Raw genomic sequence first — 16,512 nt, forward strand, 5'->3', positions numbered from 1 at the left:
GGGTCCAGAGCTTGGCTGCTTTCCAGTTTTTTTTTTATTCGTTCATGGGATGTGGGCATCGCTGGCAAGGCCAGCATTTATTGCCCTTGAGAAGATGGTGGTGAGCCGCCTTCTTGAACCACTGCAGTCCGTGTGGTGAAGGTTCTGCCACAGTGCTGTTAGGTAGGAAGTTCCAGGATTTTGACCCAGCAACGATGAAGGAATGGCGGTATATTTCCAAGTCGGGATAGTGTGTGACTTGGAGGGGAACATGCAGGTGGTGTTGTTCCCATGTGCCTGCTGCCCTTGTCCTTCCAGGTGGTAGAGGTCGCAGGTTTGGGAGGTGCTGTCGAAGAAGCCTTGGCGAGTTGCTGCAGTGCATCCTGTGGATGGTACACACTGCAGCCACAGTGTGCCGGTGGTGAAGGGAGTGAATGTTTAGGGTGGTGGATGGGGTGCTAATCAAGCAGGCTGCTTTGTCGTGGATGGTGTCGCGCTTCTTGAGTGTTGTTGGAGCTGCACTCATCCAGGCAAGTGGAGAGTATTCCATCACACTCCTGACTTGTGCCTTGTAGATGGTAGAAAGGCTATGGGGAGTCAGGAGTGAGTCACTCACCACAGAATACCCAGCCTCTGACCCGTTCTTGTAGCCACAGTATTTATGTGGCTGGTCCAGTTAAGTTTCTGGTCAATGGTGACCCCCAGGATGTTGATGGTGGGGGATTCGGCGATGGTAATGCAGTTGAATGTCAAGGGGAGGTGGTTAGACTCCCTCTTGTTGGAGATGGTCATTGCCTGGCACTTGTATGGCTCGAAAGTGGCTAGTAACATAAGCCTGGATGTTGTCCAGGTCTTGCCGCATGCGGGCATGGACTGCTTCATTATCTAAGGGGTTGCGAATGGAACTGAACACTGTGCAATCATCAGCAAACATCGCCATTTCTGACTTTATGATGGAGGGAAGGTCATTGATGAAGTAGCTGAAGATGGTTGGGCCTAGAACACTGCCCTGAGGAACTCCTGCAGCAATGTCCTGGGGCTGAGATGATTGGCGCCTAACAACCGAAACCATCTTCCTTTGTGCTAGGTATGACTCCAGCCACTGGAGAGTTTTCCCCCTGATTTCCATTGACTTCAGTTTCACTAGGGCTCCTTGATGCCACACTCTGTCAAATGCTGCCTTGATGTCAAGAGCAGTCACTCCAACCTCACCTCTGGAATTCAGCTCTTTTATCCATGTTTGGATGAAGGCTGTAATGAGGTCTGGAGCCGAGTGGTCCTGGCGGAATCCAGAGTATCGGTGAGCAGGTTATTGGTGAGTAAGTGCCGCTTGATAGCACCGTCGCCGACACCTTCCATCACTTTGCTGATGATTGAGAGTAGACTGATGGGGCGGTAATTGGCTGGATTGTATTTGTCCTGCTTTTTGTGGACAGGAAACACCTGGGCAATTTTCCACATTGTCGGATAGATGCCAGTGTTGTAGCTGTACTGGAACAGTTTGGCTAGAGGCGCGGCTAGTTCTGGAGCACAAGTCTTCAGCACTACAGCCGGGATGTTGTCGGGGCTCATAGCCTTTGCTGTATCCAGTGCACTCAGCCGTTTCTTGATGTGACGTGGAGTCAATCGAATTGGCTGAAGACTGGCTTCTGTGATGGTGGGGACATCGGGAGGAGGCCGAGATGGATCACCCACTCCGCACTTCTGGCTGAAGATGGTTGCAAACGCTTCAGCCTTGTCTTTTGCACTCACGTGCTGGACTCCGCCATCATTGAGGATGGGGATGTTTACAGAGCCGCCTCCTCCCGTTAGTTGTTTAATTGTCCACCAGCATTCACGACTGGATGTGGCAGGACTGCAGAGCTTTGATCTGTTGGCTGTGGAATTGCTTAGCTCTGTCTGTAGCATGTTGCTTCTGTTGTTTAGCATGCATGTAGTCCCGAGTTGTAGCTTCACCAAGTTGGCACCTCATTTTTAGGTACGCCTGGTGCTGCTCCTAGCTTGCTCTTGTACACGCCTCATTGAACCAGGGTTGATCCCCTGGCTTGTTGGTAATGTAAGAGTGAGGAATATGCCGGGCCATGAGGTTTCAGATTGTGCTGGAATACAATTCTGCTGCTGCTGATGGCCCACTGCGCCTCATGGATGCCCAGTTTTGAGCTGGAAGTGAGTGTGGTTCAATATTTATGTAAATTGAAATTTTGAATTGAAGAAATTGAAGCATGAGGGAGATCCTTTGGTTTGGCATCACCTTGGAACCTGGAGTTTGGTGGGACTATTGAGGGGGAACCTGAGGTTCAGCAGAACTGGGGTGGAATGTGGGTTGACTGCATACCTGGTATCTGTCAGCAGTGTGAGGGGTGGGGGTGTTGGGAACACCCCCATCCCTGACAGGATTGGGTGGTGGTGAGGGCTTAGCAAGTCTGGCAACCCTGGTTTATAACTTTCAAAGTGAAGTGTTTTGTGACTGGCTTTTGAAAGTTTTTTTTTCTCTCTCGCGCGCTCTCTCTCTGTCTCTGTCGCGCGCTCTCTCTCTCGCGCTCTCTCTCTCGCGCGCGCGCCCCGCCCCCTCTGCAGTTGACTGCTTTTAACAGAAATTATGTTCAATGTAATTTAAGGCGCAGCTTTTTTTCACCATGCCTGTCTTTTTCATAAACATGATTTTGCTATTTTTAATTTCTAATAAGGTGAAAACTCAACATATATTTCAGTGAGATCTGCTTTATCAGAAGCTATGAAAAAAGTGTTATGCCAAAGAGAAATACAGTGAGGATTACCTGTGATAGCTTGGTAATGTGCTTGTCTCATCAGAATTTTGCTTACATGAGTGTCCATGCCTTTTGTTTTTGTGAACTGCTTGGGCGTTCGCCGTGTCTAAAATTTAAATCAATGTTCCTGTTTGTTTGTATACATCTTAAGCTGTGTATACTAACCGATCTTGGTGGTCATATTAGAATTTATATACCAATGAGGCAGCAGGGCCTAAATACTGTGATTTCCAAACCTTCAAGTCCACAATGTTGAAGCAGAGCAAACTAGCAAATAAAAAATATAAACACCAATACAACTAAATTTCTTTGGCTTCATTGGTGAGATTGCCAGAGTTTGAGCTTCACATGGCCCATGGCTATAGTTTGGACAGTCCGTAGATTAGTTCTACAAGAACACTATCCATTGATGTAAGAAAATAAGTCTGGGCAGGTGAGCGGGGAAGTGATAGACATGCAACTAATGTTGCGGGCTGACAAAAATGTCACTGTAGTATACAAGATGTAAAGTTAGTATATATTAATACATACACCAATGCAAATCTTGGTTCCTAATCACTTTTGAATTATAGTTGTAAGCAATTGATAATGGGAACCGTGTCTTTGTTATTGCCATTATTTCAAGATGCTTTTGTTTTCATAAAAGGCCCAACATGGTAATCCATGTTTGCGATGAAGCCAAAAACCTGAAGCATGATTTTGTTTGTCCTCGGAATCTACTAGTCAGTGAGATGAAGTACTTTGCCGAGTATCTCTCCGTTGATGCACAACGCTGGCAAGAAGTAGACATATCGGTGCATTGTGATGTCCATATCTTTGCTTGGTTGATGAGCTATGTCAAGAGGAAACTGAAGCATCAAGGACAAACTGAACAACCAGAACTAGGTATGTGTTAGGGTTACATTTTAATTAGATATTTGTACAGCAAAGCATTAGTCTTGGTTTGTTACTGAACTTATCTTTCCTCAACAGTACATTTATGCATACTTTCTTTAATTTTTGCTATGGTTTCATTACTTTGTATTTTTTTTCCCCATTCCAAATCTTTTTTCAAAGTTATAAATTTTGTGCTGTTAAAATAGTGCTGCCATATGCCACTTTTATAGCTTTTAGTGGACAATTGCACATTTTTGTCACCGTTTTATTCTCCCATTATAAGACATTATTTCATCTTGCATACTAATAAGTTAAGGATTATCACATTTAAGTGTTTTATAATCTAGATGTGTGTGTGTCTCTGTCTTGGTTTTTGCTTGCTGTCATGCTGTGCCATATACATACTTATGTCCATAAACACTGGTCAAATCTTGCAAGAAAGCATTCATTTACTACTGCCTATTAATCATCAGCAACGTTGTGGTATAAAATACCTCCCTGTGATAGGAAAGGGAAAATGAAAAAGTTGTAATAAATTTTAAATAATGTGGGTGTCTTTTTCTGCTTATACACTAATATTTCCTTTTAAAAATATAAATAGAGCATCAATCATAGTTTAGTTTTCAAATATTAGGAAAGAACTTTGATAAAAAGACCTGTACAATGTCTTCAGTTTAGTAGTTAAAACTAACATGTATAACATGATGGCAAGATGTGGTTTTATAGTGCAATTCCCTACATCAGTGAGCCCTGAGTCTTAACTAGGCCACTTAAAGAAATCACCACCGTTTACAATTCATATTTTTCTTCTAGTGGCTCATTCAGACTGGCACAGCTTGCATACCCAGCCTCTTGAGGTATTTGTACTTGGCACAGAGGGACTTAAGTGGGGCGGGGGGGGGGTGGTTGGTGAAGAATCATTTATAAATGGGGGGTGGGCAGGAAAGGGGAAACAGTCTCATCTGGTGTATAAGCTCCACCCCATATTTGAAGGACATAAGAACATGTGAAGATGCAAATATCAGATCTTATTTTTGTCATGTGAGAAATCTATCTCCTCAAGCTGCCAGCATGAAGCTAGAAGTAGTTTTTAATGGTATAGGCAATTCTCAAGTTAAAGAACTAGAAGAAGACCTTCAAATGCATATTTGTTCTTGCTAATGGAGTTAGGCGTACAACTTTTTTGCCTTTTCCTTTTTAGTTAAGCATCCACCTATTTATGTTTAAATGTTTTCAGTTTATAGTGACTCTTGCCTGTTTGTAGGTACTTAGTCACATTTTAACTCTTTAAAATGTTTTATTAGCAAACCCTCGTAATTTCTTTGTATTCTATTTACTATTCCAGTCTTTGTTTCCACAGTTTTGGGTAGTATATTCATTTGTTTATCTACATTTTTAAAAAAATCCAGTTCTCACGGCCAACCAGTTGGGTACAAGTAGTCCGAAGTCGTTCCAAAGGAGCCAGAAAAACCTATTGCATGATTTGTTTTGTAGTACAGTCTACTCCTGATAATTTGAAGTTTTTTGCACTAACAGATTCAAATTATCCAATAATTTAAATTAAGCAATGCAAATAACACAGCAAATTGGGAATTTAGTGCTTAAAAAAATCAAATTATCAGATAATTCAAATTAAATGATTTTGAATTAAGGGTGGACTGTAATTACATTATAAAGTTCATCTCAAATCTTTCTATGAGGAAAAATCACATTGAAGTGAAGCCCTATTGTAGTACCTTTTTTGCTAGAAAATTAAGGGACAATATGATCTTAACAGAAAAACACATTAAACCTATTGACAGTTTTACCCAATAGAAAGTGTTCTAACAGAAAAAAGCATCAATTCTAAGTGGTTGCCCATATACTGTTTTGATTATTCTTTCAGAATTAAATGTAAATAAGAGAAAATTTGTGACACATCAAATGGTAAACGCCTCAGTCTGAAGCAATTTTAAACCAAAAGTACTCGGAATATACAATTAACTGATGCACAGTGCAGTCTTTGTAGTTAATACCTACAAATTAATTAACACTACAGTAATTTTCAGATTCTAGAGAGTGAAATTAATTTAGATGAGAATAATGGATACCATAGAAGCATAACGGGCACATTAAGATCAAGAATATGAGTAAATAAAGTATAATTTACAAAAGAAATAGAAACGGCTCCCTTTTCTAACTAGCAAAAATGGATGCCACCTTTCCTGTTTCATGCTGCTGACATCATAAAAGGTAACGAGCCTTTGGTGAAGGGTTTGAACCCCATTCCAGTCAGCCCTGGCGAGTGGAGACTAGAATATGGTCTCTAAATGCTGGGTTGACATCCAACAGGGTACTTGCATCCAGATGGATTGACAACTGGCTCAGTAGTAGTGTTCCTGCCTCGGAGTCAGAAGGGTTGAGATCGGCCCCACTCCAGACTGCCCCGGTGAATGGAGACCTGAGTACCGTCTCTGAATAGTGAGTTGACGTCCAGCGGGAGTACTTGAGTCCGATGGGTGCAGGTGGCCCTCTCCCATCATAAAGGCTAGATGGGGCTTTTCAGTCTTGGTTGCAACCCACTTAGGAAAAAATAAATAACGATGAGAAAGGCAACGGGAAACCACCTCAGCTATTCCTCCTTAGTAAGTGGTCGAGAATCTCATGAGATTTGAGTTAGACGTGCCCTACAGCAGAACAATATTGACGGACACCATAAAAGGACTCCGCATAACTGTATAATTATAACCATCACTAGCTGTCACGCCAGAGATTCATAATTAAATTTGATGTAAATTCTCAATTACAAAAAAATTATTACAAACTAGTTGATTGTCCATCCGGTTGCTCACAAGGAAAATAATAAAATTATCTTTCTCCAATATGCCACTTTGTTTCTCTTCAATTTATTCTGTCTTTGTTAGTCTTCCAATCTTTATGAATGGCTTGCCTCCAAATCTCATTCTTTGTGATCTTTCTATAAGTCTGTCCAGTGTGTTTCTCTTCCCACTGTCTTTATATTCATTTATTAAATTTGTTTTTTTGCATGTTTAAAAGGTGGTGGGACTGTCCAGAGTCTAGCCTGGGCGAGAACTGAGTGCCAGAGTCTGGCATGAGAAGCAGCTTAGCTGGGGTGGGTGGGAGAGGAGAGGAGAGGAGAGGAGAGGAGAGGAGAGGAGAGGCTGATGTCTGTCAGGGAGGGAGTAGATAATCAGAGCTTGTATCCTGGGCCAGATGGTCTTCCTGTTGATATGGAGCTGGATCCAAAGTAGTAACCATGAACGGTGCCAGCACATCAATGAACATCTGTAACACACATAAGTATCAGTGAAAGTCAGGGCCTGGGTTTGGGCAAGAGTGGTGAGACTGAAGTCTGAAGTTAGGACAGGGATGAAATACAGAGTATTTTGAAACTCATAGCTGGATCAGGGAGGGAGCGCACTGAGGCCCAAAGCTGGAACAGAGAAAGAATGGGATATTTTGTTCGGGCAGCAATGTTGGTGCCATTAGTGGGGTGCTGCTATAGACCAGCATCGTGAGTTTTGAGAGGTCCCTTAAGTTCAGTTAGGACTGAAGGACCAGCTGATTTCCTGAACGCTAATCCTGCTGCTTCTCTGTTTAAATTCTAGTGTCAGCAGGGAGGAACAGGAAACTCATCATGACAGATCTGATTGGTCCATGCTAACCACATGATTCTATAGACCAATGCGGGTATCTGGTTCAGGGTGGTCATGTGGTTAATATAGATCAATTAGCAACATTACAGCACCATTACAATATTATATAATCATACAATATTATGGTGACACAATCACGAGAAGATTTTTGCTGTTTACTATTTATAGCACATTGTAAATTTTTTTTATATACATGCATTTAGATTTCACTGCAAACAGCTGAAGTCTTCCTATGAAGCTTTTAATAGTTGATCTCTGGTAGTGCTCATGGAGAAAATAAAAATTGTCTCCATTTTAAAAAATAATATTTGTACGATGGCATCATTCCCTAAAACCCACTCAATGACTCACTTTTCTCCCCTCTGTTTTCCTATTATTAAGAGCCCACTGTATATCTTCATCAAAGTTGTTTAATTATTCTAATACAATGGTGGTATAACTATTGGAATTCCAATTTGCTACAGGTTTTGTGGCAGAATATTTTCTGCCAGGTACATAAATTATTCTGTGGGCATGGAGATCTTTAGAACATTTAGTATGCCAACTTGACATCTTTTTCTTTATAAAGTTGATAGCATTAGTTATACTAGAATTAATTTTGACTTCTGAATGAACTCTGGTAAACAAATTGATTTTCTATACAATCATGTACCTCTTGTTTTTAGAGAACTTGTGGTTACAGTTAGTGACTTCGTAGCAATTTTTGCTTTTTTTCTATTTTAGAGCCCAGTAATGTTATTTCAATACTCATTTCATCTGAATTTTTGAAAATGGATTCCTTGGTGAGTGCATTAACTTTTTAACTTTAAAAATGAAAAAATATTGCTTACTTTGACATGTCTGTTTGCTGTAATTTGTTTGCCTTTTCTATCCTCTTAATCTGATTCTGCAGTTGTACAGTATGTGTTTATTTTAAATGGTATCAGCTATTTGTATATGATGCAGAGCAATAAAAATGTACCATATTTGTGAAAAATATTCATGGATGCTAATTGCAACTTTATAATGCATTTACATTGCGTAAAATGTAGTGTTACAATTGGATGTGCAGATTTATATGGTAATTTATATGGTTGCTAATTCTAATTGGGCGGGTGGGGAGAGAAAAGAGGAAAAAAAGTTAATCTGGCTTCTCTCATCCCCAAAACAGTCCGTCAGCTTTTCTCTGATAAAGGTGGTGCACATACAAGAAAAGTTACTGTTATACGGTTCATTGGAATGCAGTTATATATATTGGACTAGGACCAAAAGCATCGTTTGTAATCAGACTAATGAGTATCTATACTGATCTATGTTTCTTTGTGATCAATTTCCTTGTACCAGGAGTCTACTTATGGAGATTTAACTGGATATTCAAATCTGACTTGTAGCAGCAATTTTTTAACATAAGGTTCACAAACATAGCCAAAAGTTGTTCTGAGGCATTAATTTTCTATTGGCTTGATAATTGCCATGATTATCATTGTATATGGAAAATATAGTTTTTAGCAATTGTTTATGCCCATCCTAACCTACAACAAATAATGATTCAATTGAATGCCAATTTAGATATTGTTTTTTTTAAACTTTGTTGATTTCCACCCCAAAGCAAATCAAAGTTTTATTTTTGTTCTCATGAATGGGATATTTTTTATAAAATAGTTCTAAATACATAAATGTAGCACAAAGAAGCCATTTTCTTTGACATGTTAACTGTATTTATAACAAGTTAGAATAATAGGGAGGTTAAGCTACTTTGTGCAAGATTCTATAGCAGTGGTTGGAGCATTGTAAAGTTCAGTAGTTAAGCTGCATGCATCTCCATTTCACTCTGGTTATGTTTGATTCCAATAGTGCCTGACACTAACTTACATTTGTGCAAATATCATACTTGAAACTATTACAACAACCAACAGGTAAAACATCTAAGTTGCACCTTCAAGTTGAAGTGCTGCATCTTGTGTAAGCTCATTCCACACTATGAACCTCCCATGACTGCTACTGCACATCTTGCTGGCAATTCATTGTGCGCCATGGAGAAAATATGAAGTGGGTTATCATGGCTGAAGCATGGTGTGTGGCAACAGGTGGTTTCTATTGGCCAATAAAGAGGAAAGATTGTGGCTTAATATGAAAATGTAACTGCTAATAAAACTGGCGTGTGTTGAAGATAGCACCACAAAAAATACAGCCTGTTAGCCATTTGTAGGAGTAAATGTGCTGGAGCCTGCCTTTTCAGCTGAAACAAAATTTGTGTAAATAAGCTATGATAATGGATAAAGGGATAAATATTGGACAGTGCAGTGACTGCAAGATTCTTGTGAATGAATATTACACTGAGTCTCTGTTATGTTTGTTCTTTGTTGCTTTAGGTTGAAGAGTGCATGCGTTACTGTCATAAAAATATGAGTGCCATTGTAGCCACTCCTTGCAATATGAACTGTATTAACGGCACCCTGGCCACACGTATTGTTGACCTCTTCACACATAATGAAGCTGATGAAGTTAAAGACAGAAAAGATAAATTTAAAAGGTAAAAATAAACTAGTTGGCTTGTCTTGATAATATGATAAGCTGAGACACGTAGAACATGGGCCAACATTAGGTCTTAGTAAAATTTGAGTGGAATGGTAAAAATTATAGGTCTGTGATGGACTTTTCCATTTTTTTTCCCCCCCTGATACGATGCCTGTGCTGTGAAAAAGAACATTTTTTTTTCATTTTGTCAAACTCCCAATGAAGATGTGCCAACATGGTCAAATTCTTCATAGTTGTGTTGCAACTAGGATGCAGAGGAGACTTGCATCCCATTAGTTTGATCTGTATTCAAATCTTGGTCTCTGAGAAGAGTGTTCTACATGCTAATCCACTGTGTCATCTTGGTCCTAGTCTTTGCCATTTTTCTTTTGCTGTTTTTCTCCATAAGTGCTTTAGGTATGAAATGCATGTTTCAATAACAATTAATAAAACTTGGTCTTACAGCACTACCTTCACATCATATAAGTATGAGATAGATTAAAGGGGCAGGATGGATGTCTTTTGATTACTTATTAGCAATGATAACTGCTGAACTTAAGTATCAGTGAATGATTTGTGATATAAAATGACATTGTTTTTTCAAATATAATTTGATACTAATGGGCATTAAACAGAAATAGAATAACTGTTGCGGGAAACGAAATGTCACATTACTGCATGCTCCTGCTCTCCTGAGGTTAGGGTTAATGCTGTAGGGGACAGTGTGTCTATATAGGGAGGTTTTCTTTAAATGTTGCTGTACATCTAGGTATAATTTATGCAGAATGTTGTCAAAATAGGGAAATCTTATTCACAGATTTAGGAGTGGATTTTCTGCTGGGTTTTTTTGGCAAACACTTGCTAATACCAACATTTTCTTTGTTGAGAAGAAGGAGGCTGAAACTAAACCAGTGCAGCCCAGGGGAATATATGAGAAAGGAAAAGGGAAGTAATAGTAGCATATTGGTAGCGATTTGAATAGCAAGGTTGAAGATTAAGAGAAGACATCTAGAGATCTGCAAGTACAGCAGACTAATAATATTGGGTGATTTTTTTTTAAACTAGCCCAAGATAGACTGAAATAAAGTCAATGTATGTGGTGTATGCTTTTAAGAATGTGTCCAGGACTGCTGCTTAGATCAGTATATTTTTAGTCCAACAAGGAAAGAAGCATTGCTTGATTTAGTTTAGGGAACTGAAGTGCAGCAAATAACTGATGAGAGTAGGAGAACAATGGGCAAACAGTGACCACGCCATAGTTGGGTTCAATGTAAGAACAGAAAAAAAATAATCGAGTCAATGTGTGCTGGTCTGGAAAAATACAAAGTTCAATGAGATAAGAAAGGATCTGGTGTAATTAAAGAGGCAGAAAAGTTACCAAATGGTATGACCCATGCGTGGGGAATCTTCAAATATGACATGGAGTGTCAACTTCTTGGGTATAGCATCGTGGGAGATTGACTAGTATATTAAATAAATATTTTGGATCAGTTTTTGCAAACAATGGCATACTAGAGGAGGATATGGAGCAACTGTTGAAGATAACAGTAGAAAAGAATTGGGTCTGAAAAAAAATTTGCAGAACATAAGATAACAAAGTCTCCAGGTCCTACTGGCATGCAGCCTAAGTTGTTGAAGGAAGTCAGAGAGGGGGACCACAATTTTCCAGTCTTCTAGATATACAAATTGTACTGAGGACTAGAAGGTACCAAATGTAACGCCTTTGTTCAAGATGGAAGAGAAATGTAAACAGGTAACTGTTTTGGGTAAACTCGTAGAATCCATTTTTCAAGATCAAATTATTGAATATTTCTAAATGCATGGGATAATCTAGGACAAAAGGCACAGATTTGTTACAGGCAAGCATTTGACAATTTTTTTTTTAAGTGACAGATTTGGATAGATAAAAGGAATGCATTCGATGTAATATAAATAATTTTCAGAAGGCATATGATAAGGTGTCTCACAGGAGGCTCGTCACAAAAATTCAGGCATATGAAAGAATTTTAACTGGCAGCTGGTTTCGGGTGGGCAGGGAGCGGGATGGACAGCACGCCCACCTTGTACCTTAATTCTGTGCCCGGTGGATTTTAACTGCCCTGGCCTCTAATATCATTTGTAGGTTGGGATTTCTGGTAGGCTTGCAGAGGGCTATTTAAAGCGTGAATGCACCTCTTAAAAGAAGGTTGCAGGGCAGTGTCCTGGCCCAACCATTTTCAGCTGTTTCATCAATGACCTTCCCTCCACCATAAGGTCAGAAGTAGGGATGTTTGCTGATGGTTGCAGTGTTCAGTTCCATTTGCAACCCCTCAGATAATGAAGCAGTCAGTGTCCACATGTAGCAAGATTTGAACAACATCCAGGCTTGGGCTGATAAGTGGCAAGTAACATTTGCGCCTGACGAGTAACATTTGCGCCTGACGAGTAACATTTGCGCCAGACAAGTGCCAGGCAATGACCATCTCCAACAAGAGAGAGTCTAACCACCTCCCCTTGACATTCAACTGCATTACCATCGCCGAATCCCCCACCATCAACATCCTGGGGATCACCATTGACCAGAAACTCAACTGGACCAGCCACATAAATACTGTGGCTACAAGAACGGGTCAGAGGCTGGGTATTCTGTGGTGAGTGACTCACTCCTGACTCCCCAAAGCCTTTCTACCATCTACAAGGCACAAGTCAGGAGTGTGATGGAATACTCTCCACTTGCCTGGATGAGTGCAGCTCCTACAACACTCACGAAGCTTGATACCATCCTGGACAAAGCAGCTCGCTTGATTGGTACTCCATCCACCACCTTAAACATTCACTCCCTCCAACGCCGGCACACCGTGGCTGCAGTGTGTACCATCTACAAGATGCATGGCAGCAACTCGCCAAGGCTTCTTCGACAGTACCTCCCAAACCCGCAACCTCTACCACCTAGAAGGACAAGGGCAGCAGGCGCGTGGGAACACCACTACCTGCACGTTCGCCCTCCAAGACACACACCTTCCTGACTTGGAAATATATTGCCATTCTTTCATCGTCGCTGGGTCAAAATCCTGGAACTCCCTACCTAACAGCACCGTGGGAGTACCTTCACACGGACTGCAAGCGGTTCAAGATGACTGCTCACCACCATCTTCTCCAGGGCTGCTAGGGATGGGCAATAAATGCTGACCTTGCAGCGAAGCCCACATCCCATGAATGAATTTTTTTTAAAAATCATATTGCTGACATTGGTCTCTGCATTTCCTGGAAATATCTCAATCTGGAAGATGAGTTGGAAGCAAGCCCCCAGGATTTCTGATATATCCATGGAGGTCTCAGTTGAAGAAGTGAGCATGGAGAGGACTTTCTCGTTCCATCCGATGGGCCAAAAAAAAATCCCAAAGCAAAACATTCAACAGGCCTAGAGAGGGCTGGCTGAGGTAGTCACTGCTAAAAGCGTTACCCCCAGGACCTCGATTCAATTCGGGAAAAGGTTCAATGACCTGACCAGAGCAGCAAGGGTGCGTACAGATCTTCATATCTCCAGTTCTCTGCATTACACCTGGCACAGCACTTTCCCACCCCCATTTCCCCAGCATTCCCTTTGGAGAGGAGGGATCTGCCCGCGATGGCTGCCACTCCCCATCTCTTGCCTCCACCCCCCCCCAACCCTAATGGATACTGACTTTTCCTCCCTACCTACCTCCCTCCCCTGCACCACGTTCTTCTCCATCAATCACAATTGTACCACTTCTCCTTCTCATTCTAATCTCACATTCACCTGTTGCTTGCTGCCTTGACAGGCACTAACAGTATTCTGTTTTCACCTGGTAGTAATTACAGAACCAGGAACTCCTAATTCCTTTCTAACTTCTTAGTCCAGCTACTTTCTCTCAATTGAACACCTCCCCATCCTGCTTGCAACTTGCTTCTTCTCCCTCTCAGCCTGCACACTATATGGGGAAGCCCTGCATGTATGCATTATTCTCTGCAATAGTCATTCAATAAATCTCTCGCTCTCTTTCCGTAGGAAAAATTGGCTCACGATACAAGGGAGAGGAGCAAGACTGTGGCTAACATACAGGCCCTTAGCGAGATGGAGCAGGCAGCCTTGGAGATCATAGGACCATCAAGAGCAAAAAGCACTGGAGATGGCGAAGCTGGGGTTGAAACTCAGCAAGGTGTCTGCCTATTATTTGTATCCTTCTATTAACCTCAAACAATCAAACATTCAACCAGCTTGACAATTTCATTGATTCCTAGATTATAGTACAGTCCCAGCGGACTGGAAGGTAGCAAATGAAACACCGCTATTCAAGAAAGGAGGAAGAGAGAAAACGGGGAACTACAGGCCAGTTAGCCTGAAATCAGTCATCAGGAAAATGCTGGAATCCATTATTAAGGAGTTGGTAACAGGGCACTTAGAAAATTAAAACATGATTAGGCAGAGTCGACGTGGTTTTATGAAAGGGAAATCGTATTTAACAAATTTATTAGCGTTCTTTTGAGGATGTAACTAGCAGGGTAGATAAAGGGGAACCAGTGGATGTAGTATATTTGGATTTCCATAAGGCATTCGATAAGGTGCCACATAAAAGATAAGGGCTCATAGGGTTGGGGGTAAAATATTAGCATGGATAGAGGATTGGTTAATAGATAGGAAATAGAGTAGGGATAAACGAGTCATTTTCAGGTTGGCAGGCTGTAACTAGTGAGGTGCCGCAAGGATCAGTGCTGGGGCCTCAGCTATTTACAATCTATATTAATGACTTGGATGAAGGGACCGAGTGTAATGTATCCAAGTTTGCTGACGAAACATAGGTAGGTGGGAAAGTAAGCTGTGAGGAGGATACAGAGTCTGCAAAAGGATATAGACAGATTGTGAGTGGGCAAGAAGGTGGCAGATGGAGTATAATGTGGGGAAGCGTGAGGTTATTCACTTGGTAGAAAAGCAGAATATTTTTTAAATGGCGAGAAACTATTAAATGTTGGTGTTCAGAGAGTTCTGGGTGTCCTCATGCAAAAAACACATGTAACTATAAAAATAATTATCTGTGTATTAAATAACCACTGCACCATTTTAGTCCAATACTAACTTTTTTTATATACAGAATACCTCTGCACTTTTTTGCATTTCCTGCTTCTATTTCCAGCTATTGATAATGTAAGAGCAACTGAAAAAACACACAGTTAGCATGCAGGTACAGCAAGCAATTAGGAAAGCAAATTACATGTTGACCTTTATTGCAAGGGGGTTGGAGTATTAGAGAATTAGACAATTGTGCAGGCTTTGGTGAGACTGCACCTGTAGTACTGCGTACAGTTTTGGTCTCCTTCCCTAAGGAAGTATATACTTGCCTTAGAGGCGGTGCAATGAAGGTTCACTAGATTGATTCCTGGGATGAGAAGGTTGTCCTATGAGGAGAGATTAAGTAGAATGGGCCTATATTCTCTGGAGTTTAGAAAAATGAGAGGTGATCTCATTGAAACATATAAGATTCTGAGGGGGCTTGATGGGGTAGATGCTGAGGTTGTTTCCCCTGGCTGGAGAATCTAGAACTAGGGGGCATCGTCTCAAGATAAGAGGTTGGCCATTTAAGACTGAGATGAGGAATTTCTTCACTGAGGGTTGTGAATCTTTGGAATTCTCTACCCCAGGGGGCTGTGGATGCTGAGTCATTCAGTATATTCAAGGCTGAGAGAGAGAGATTTTTGGACTCTAGGGAATCGAGAGATGGGGATCGGGCTGGTAAGTGGAGTTGAGGCCAAAGATCAGCCATGATCTTATTGAATGGCAGAGCAGGCTCGAGGGGCCATATGGCCTACTCCTCCTATTCCTTATGTTCATGCTGCATAGTGTAGCATGTCATCTGCTACTATGTAGCCGTTCAGTGCCATGTTAACTCGTGTCCCTTTCTACTTTCTCTAGATCCTCCTCAGCATCTGGAGCCTGTGGAAGAGGATTCAAAGGAGGACCGTCCTCCAGAAGAAGCACCATCATGCGCTCCATCCCTGCCAAGCACCAGCACAGAGATTGGCACCCGGGTCGGTTAGAAAGTGAGTTAGAGGTCTGCACTTGGTGAAGCACCCAGCACGAGTGAGCAGGAGCAGGGTCTAGTGAAACGGATAGCCCAGGAAACAGCTTAGCTCAGCTCCAAGCTTTGCTAAGGGAGGACAGAGATGCCGGCTTCAGGGGCCCAGCCTGCAAAAGCAAACTCTTTTCAGTGCATATGCAATTGTATGCCTGCCAATGAATTGCTGTACCATATCTAAAAGTTTGAAGGAATCAGTTACCAGCTTATGTCACAGGGAATCAACATTCTGCAGTCTACTATGGATCGAGTGGTCACCTTCATGGAAGTTGCAGCTTGGCCCTTAGACCAGGAATCTGTCACCAGCTTTTGCCACTTTGATGGAAGCCCTCTCTCAGGATGTCAGCATATCTCCCTTGCCACACCTGTTTGAGGCCCCCACTACAAGATTGGTTTGCCCTAATGGCTACATGCGACCTATTAGGCAGTGCTTAAGGGGACCGCTTGTTAGGCCTCAGCCAAAAGGGAAGTTTTTAAAATATACTTACCTGCACGTGGATCTGGGAGGAGCAGGAGTGCATCTCCCAACCCTACATTCAAATAATGCAGCCTGCTGCCGGACACCAATTTTTCTCTCCTCACCGGCGCTCCCCTCCTCGCAGGAGTGGAAGGAGGAGGGAGCAGGGTGATGGTTTTTATTGTAAGTTTTTAATCTAAACATTTTCA

General features: G+C 41.6%; 1 protein-coding gene across 5 annotated transcripts in view; it reads left to right on the forward strand.

Annotated features, from left to right (window-relative positions):
- sanbr (SANT and BTB domain regulator of CSR) overlaps window positions 1-16,512 on the forward strand; it is a 91,711-nt gene that overhangs the window by 17,629 nt on the left and 57,570 nt on the right. For all 5 annotated transcript variants that reach the window (XR_010963552.1, XM_067988337.1, XM_067988339.1 and 2 more), the window contains 3 exons: window positions 3,394-3,632; window positions 8,003-8,061; window positions 9,631-9,791. Coding sequence is in view for 4 of the 5 variants with exons in the window: in XM_067988337.1 (XP_067844438.1) it covers window positions 3,394-3,632; window positions 8,003-8,061; window positions 9,631-9,791 (459 nt within the window). In the remaining variant the exon portion in view is untranslated. The remainder of the gene's footprint in view (window positions 1-3,393; window positions 3,633-8,002; window positions 8,062-9,630; window positions 9,792-16,512) is intronic.

The sequence above is a fragment of the Heptranchias perlo genome, chromosome 8, assembly GCF_035084215.1.
Source record: "Heptranchias perlo isolate sHepPer1 chromosome 8, sHepPer1.hap1, whole genome shotgun sequence".
Lineage (NCBI taxonomy): Eukaryota > Metazoa > Chordata > Chondrichthyes > Hexanchiformes > Hexanchidae > Heptranchias > Heptranchias perlo.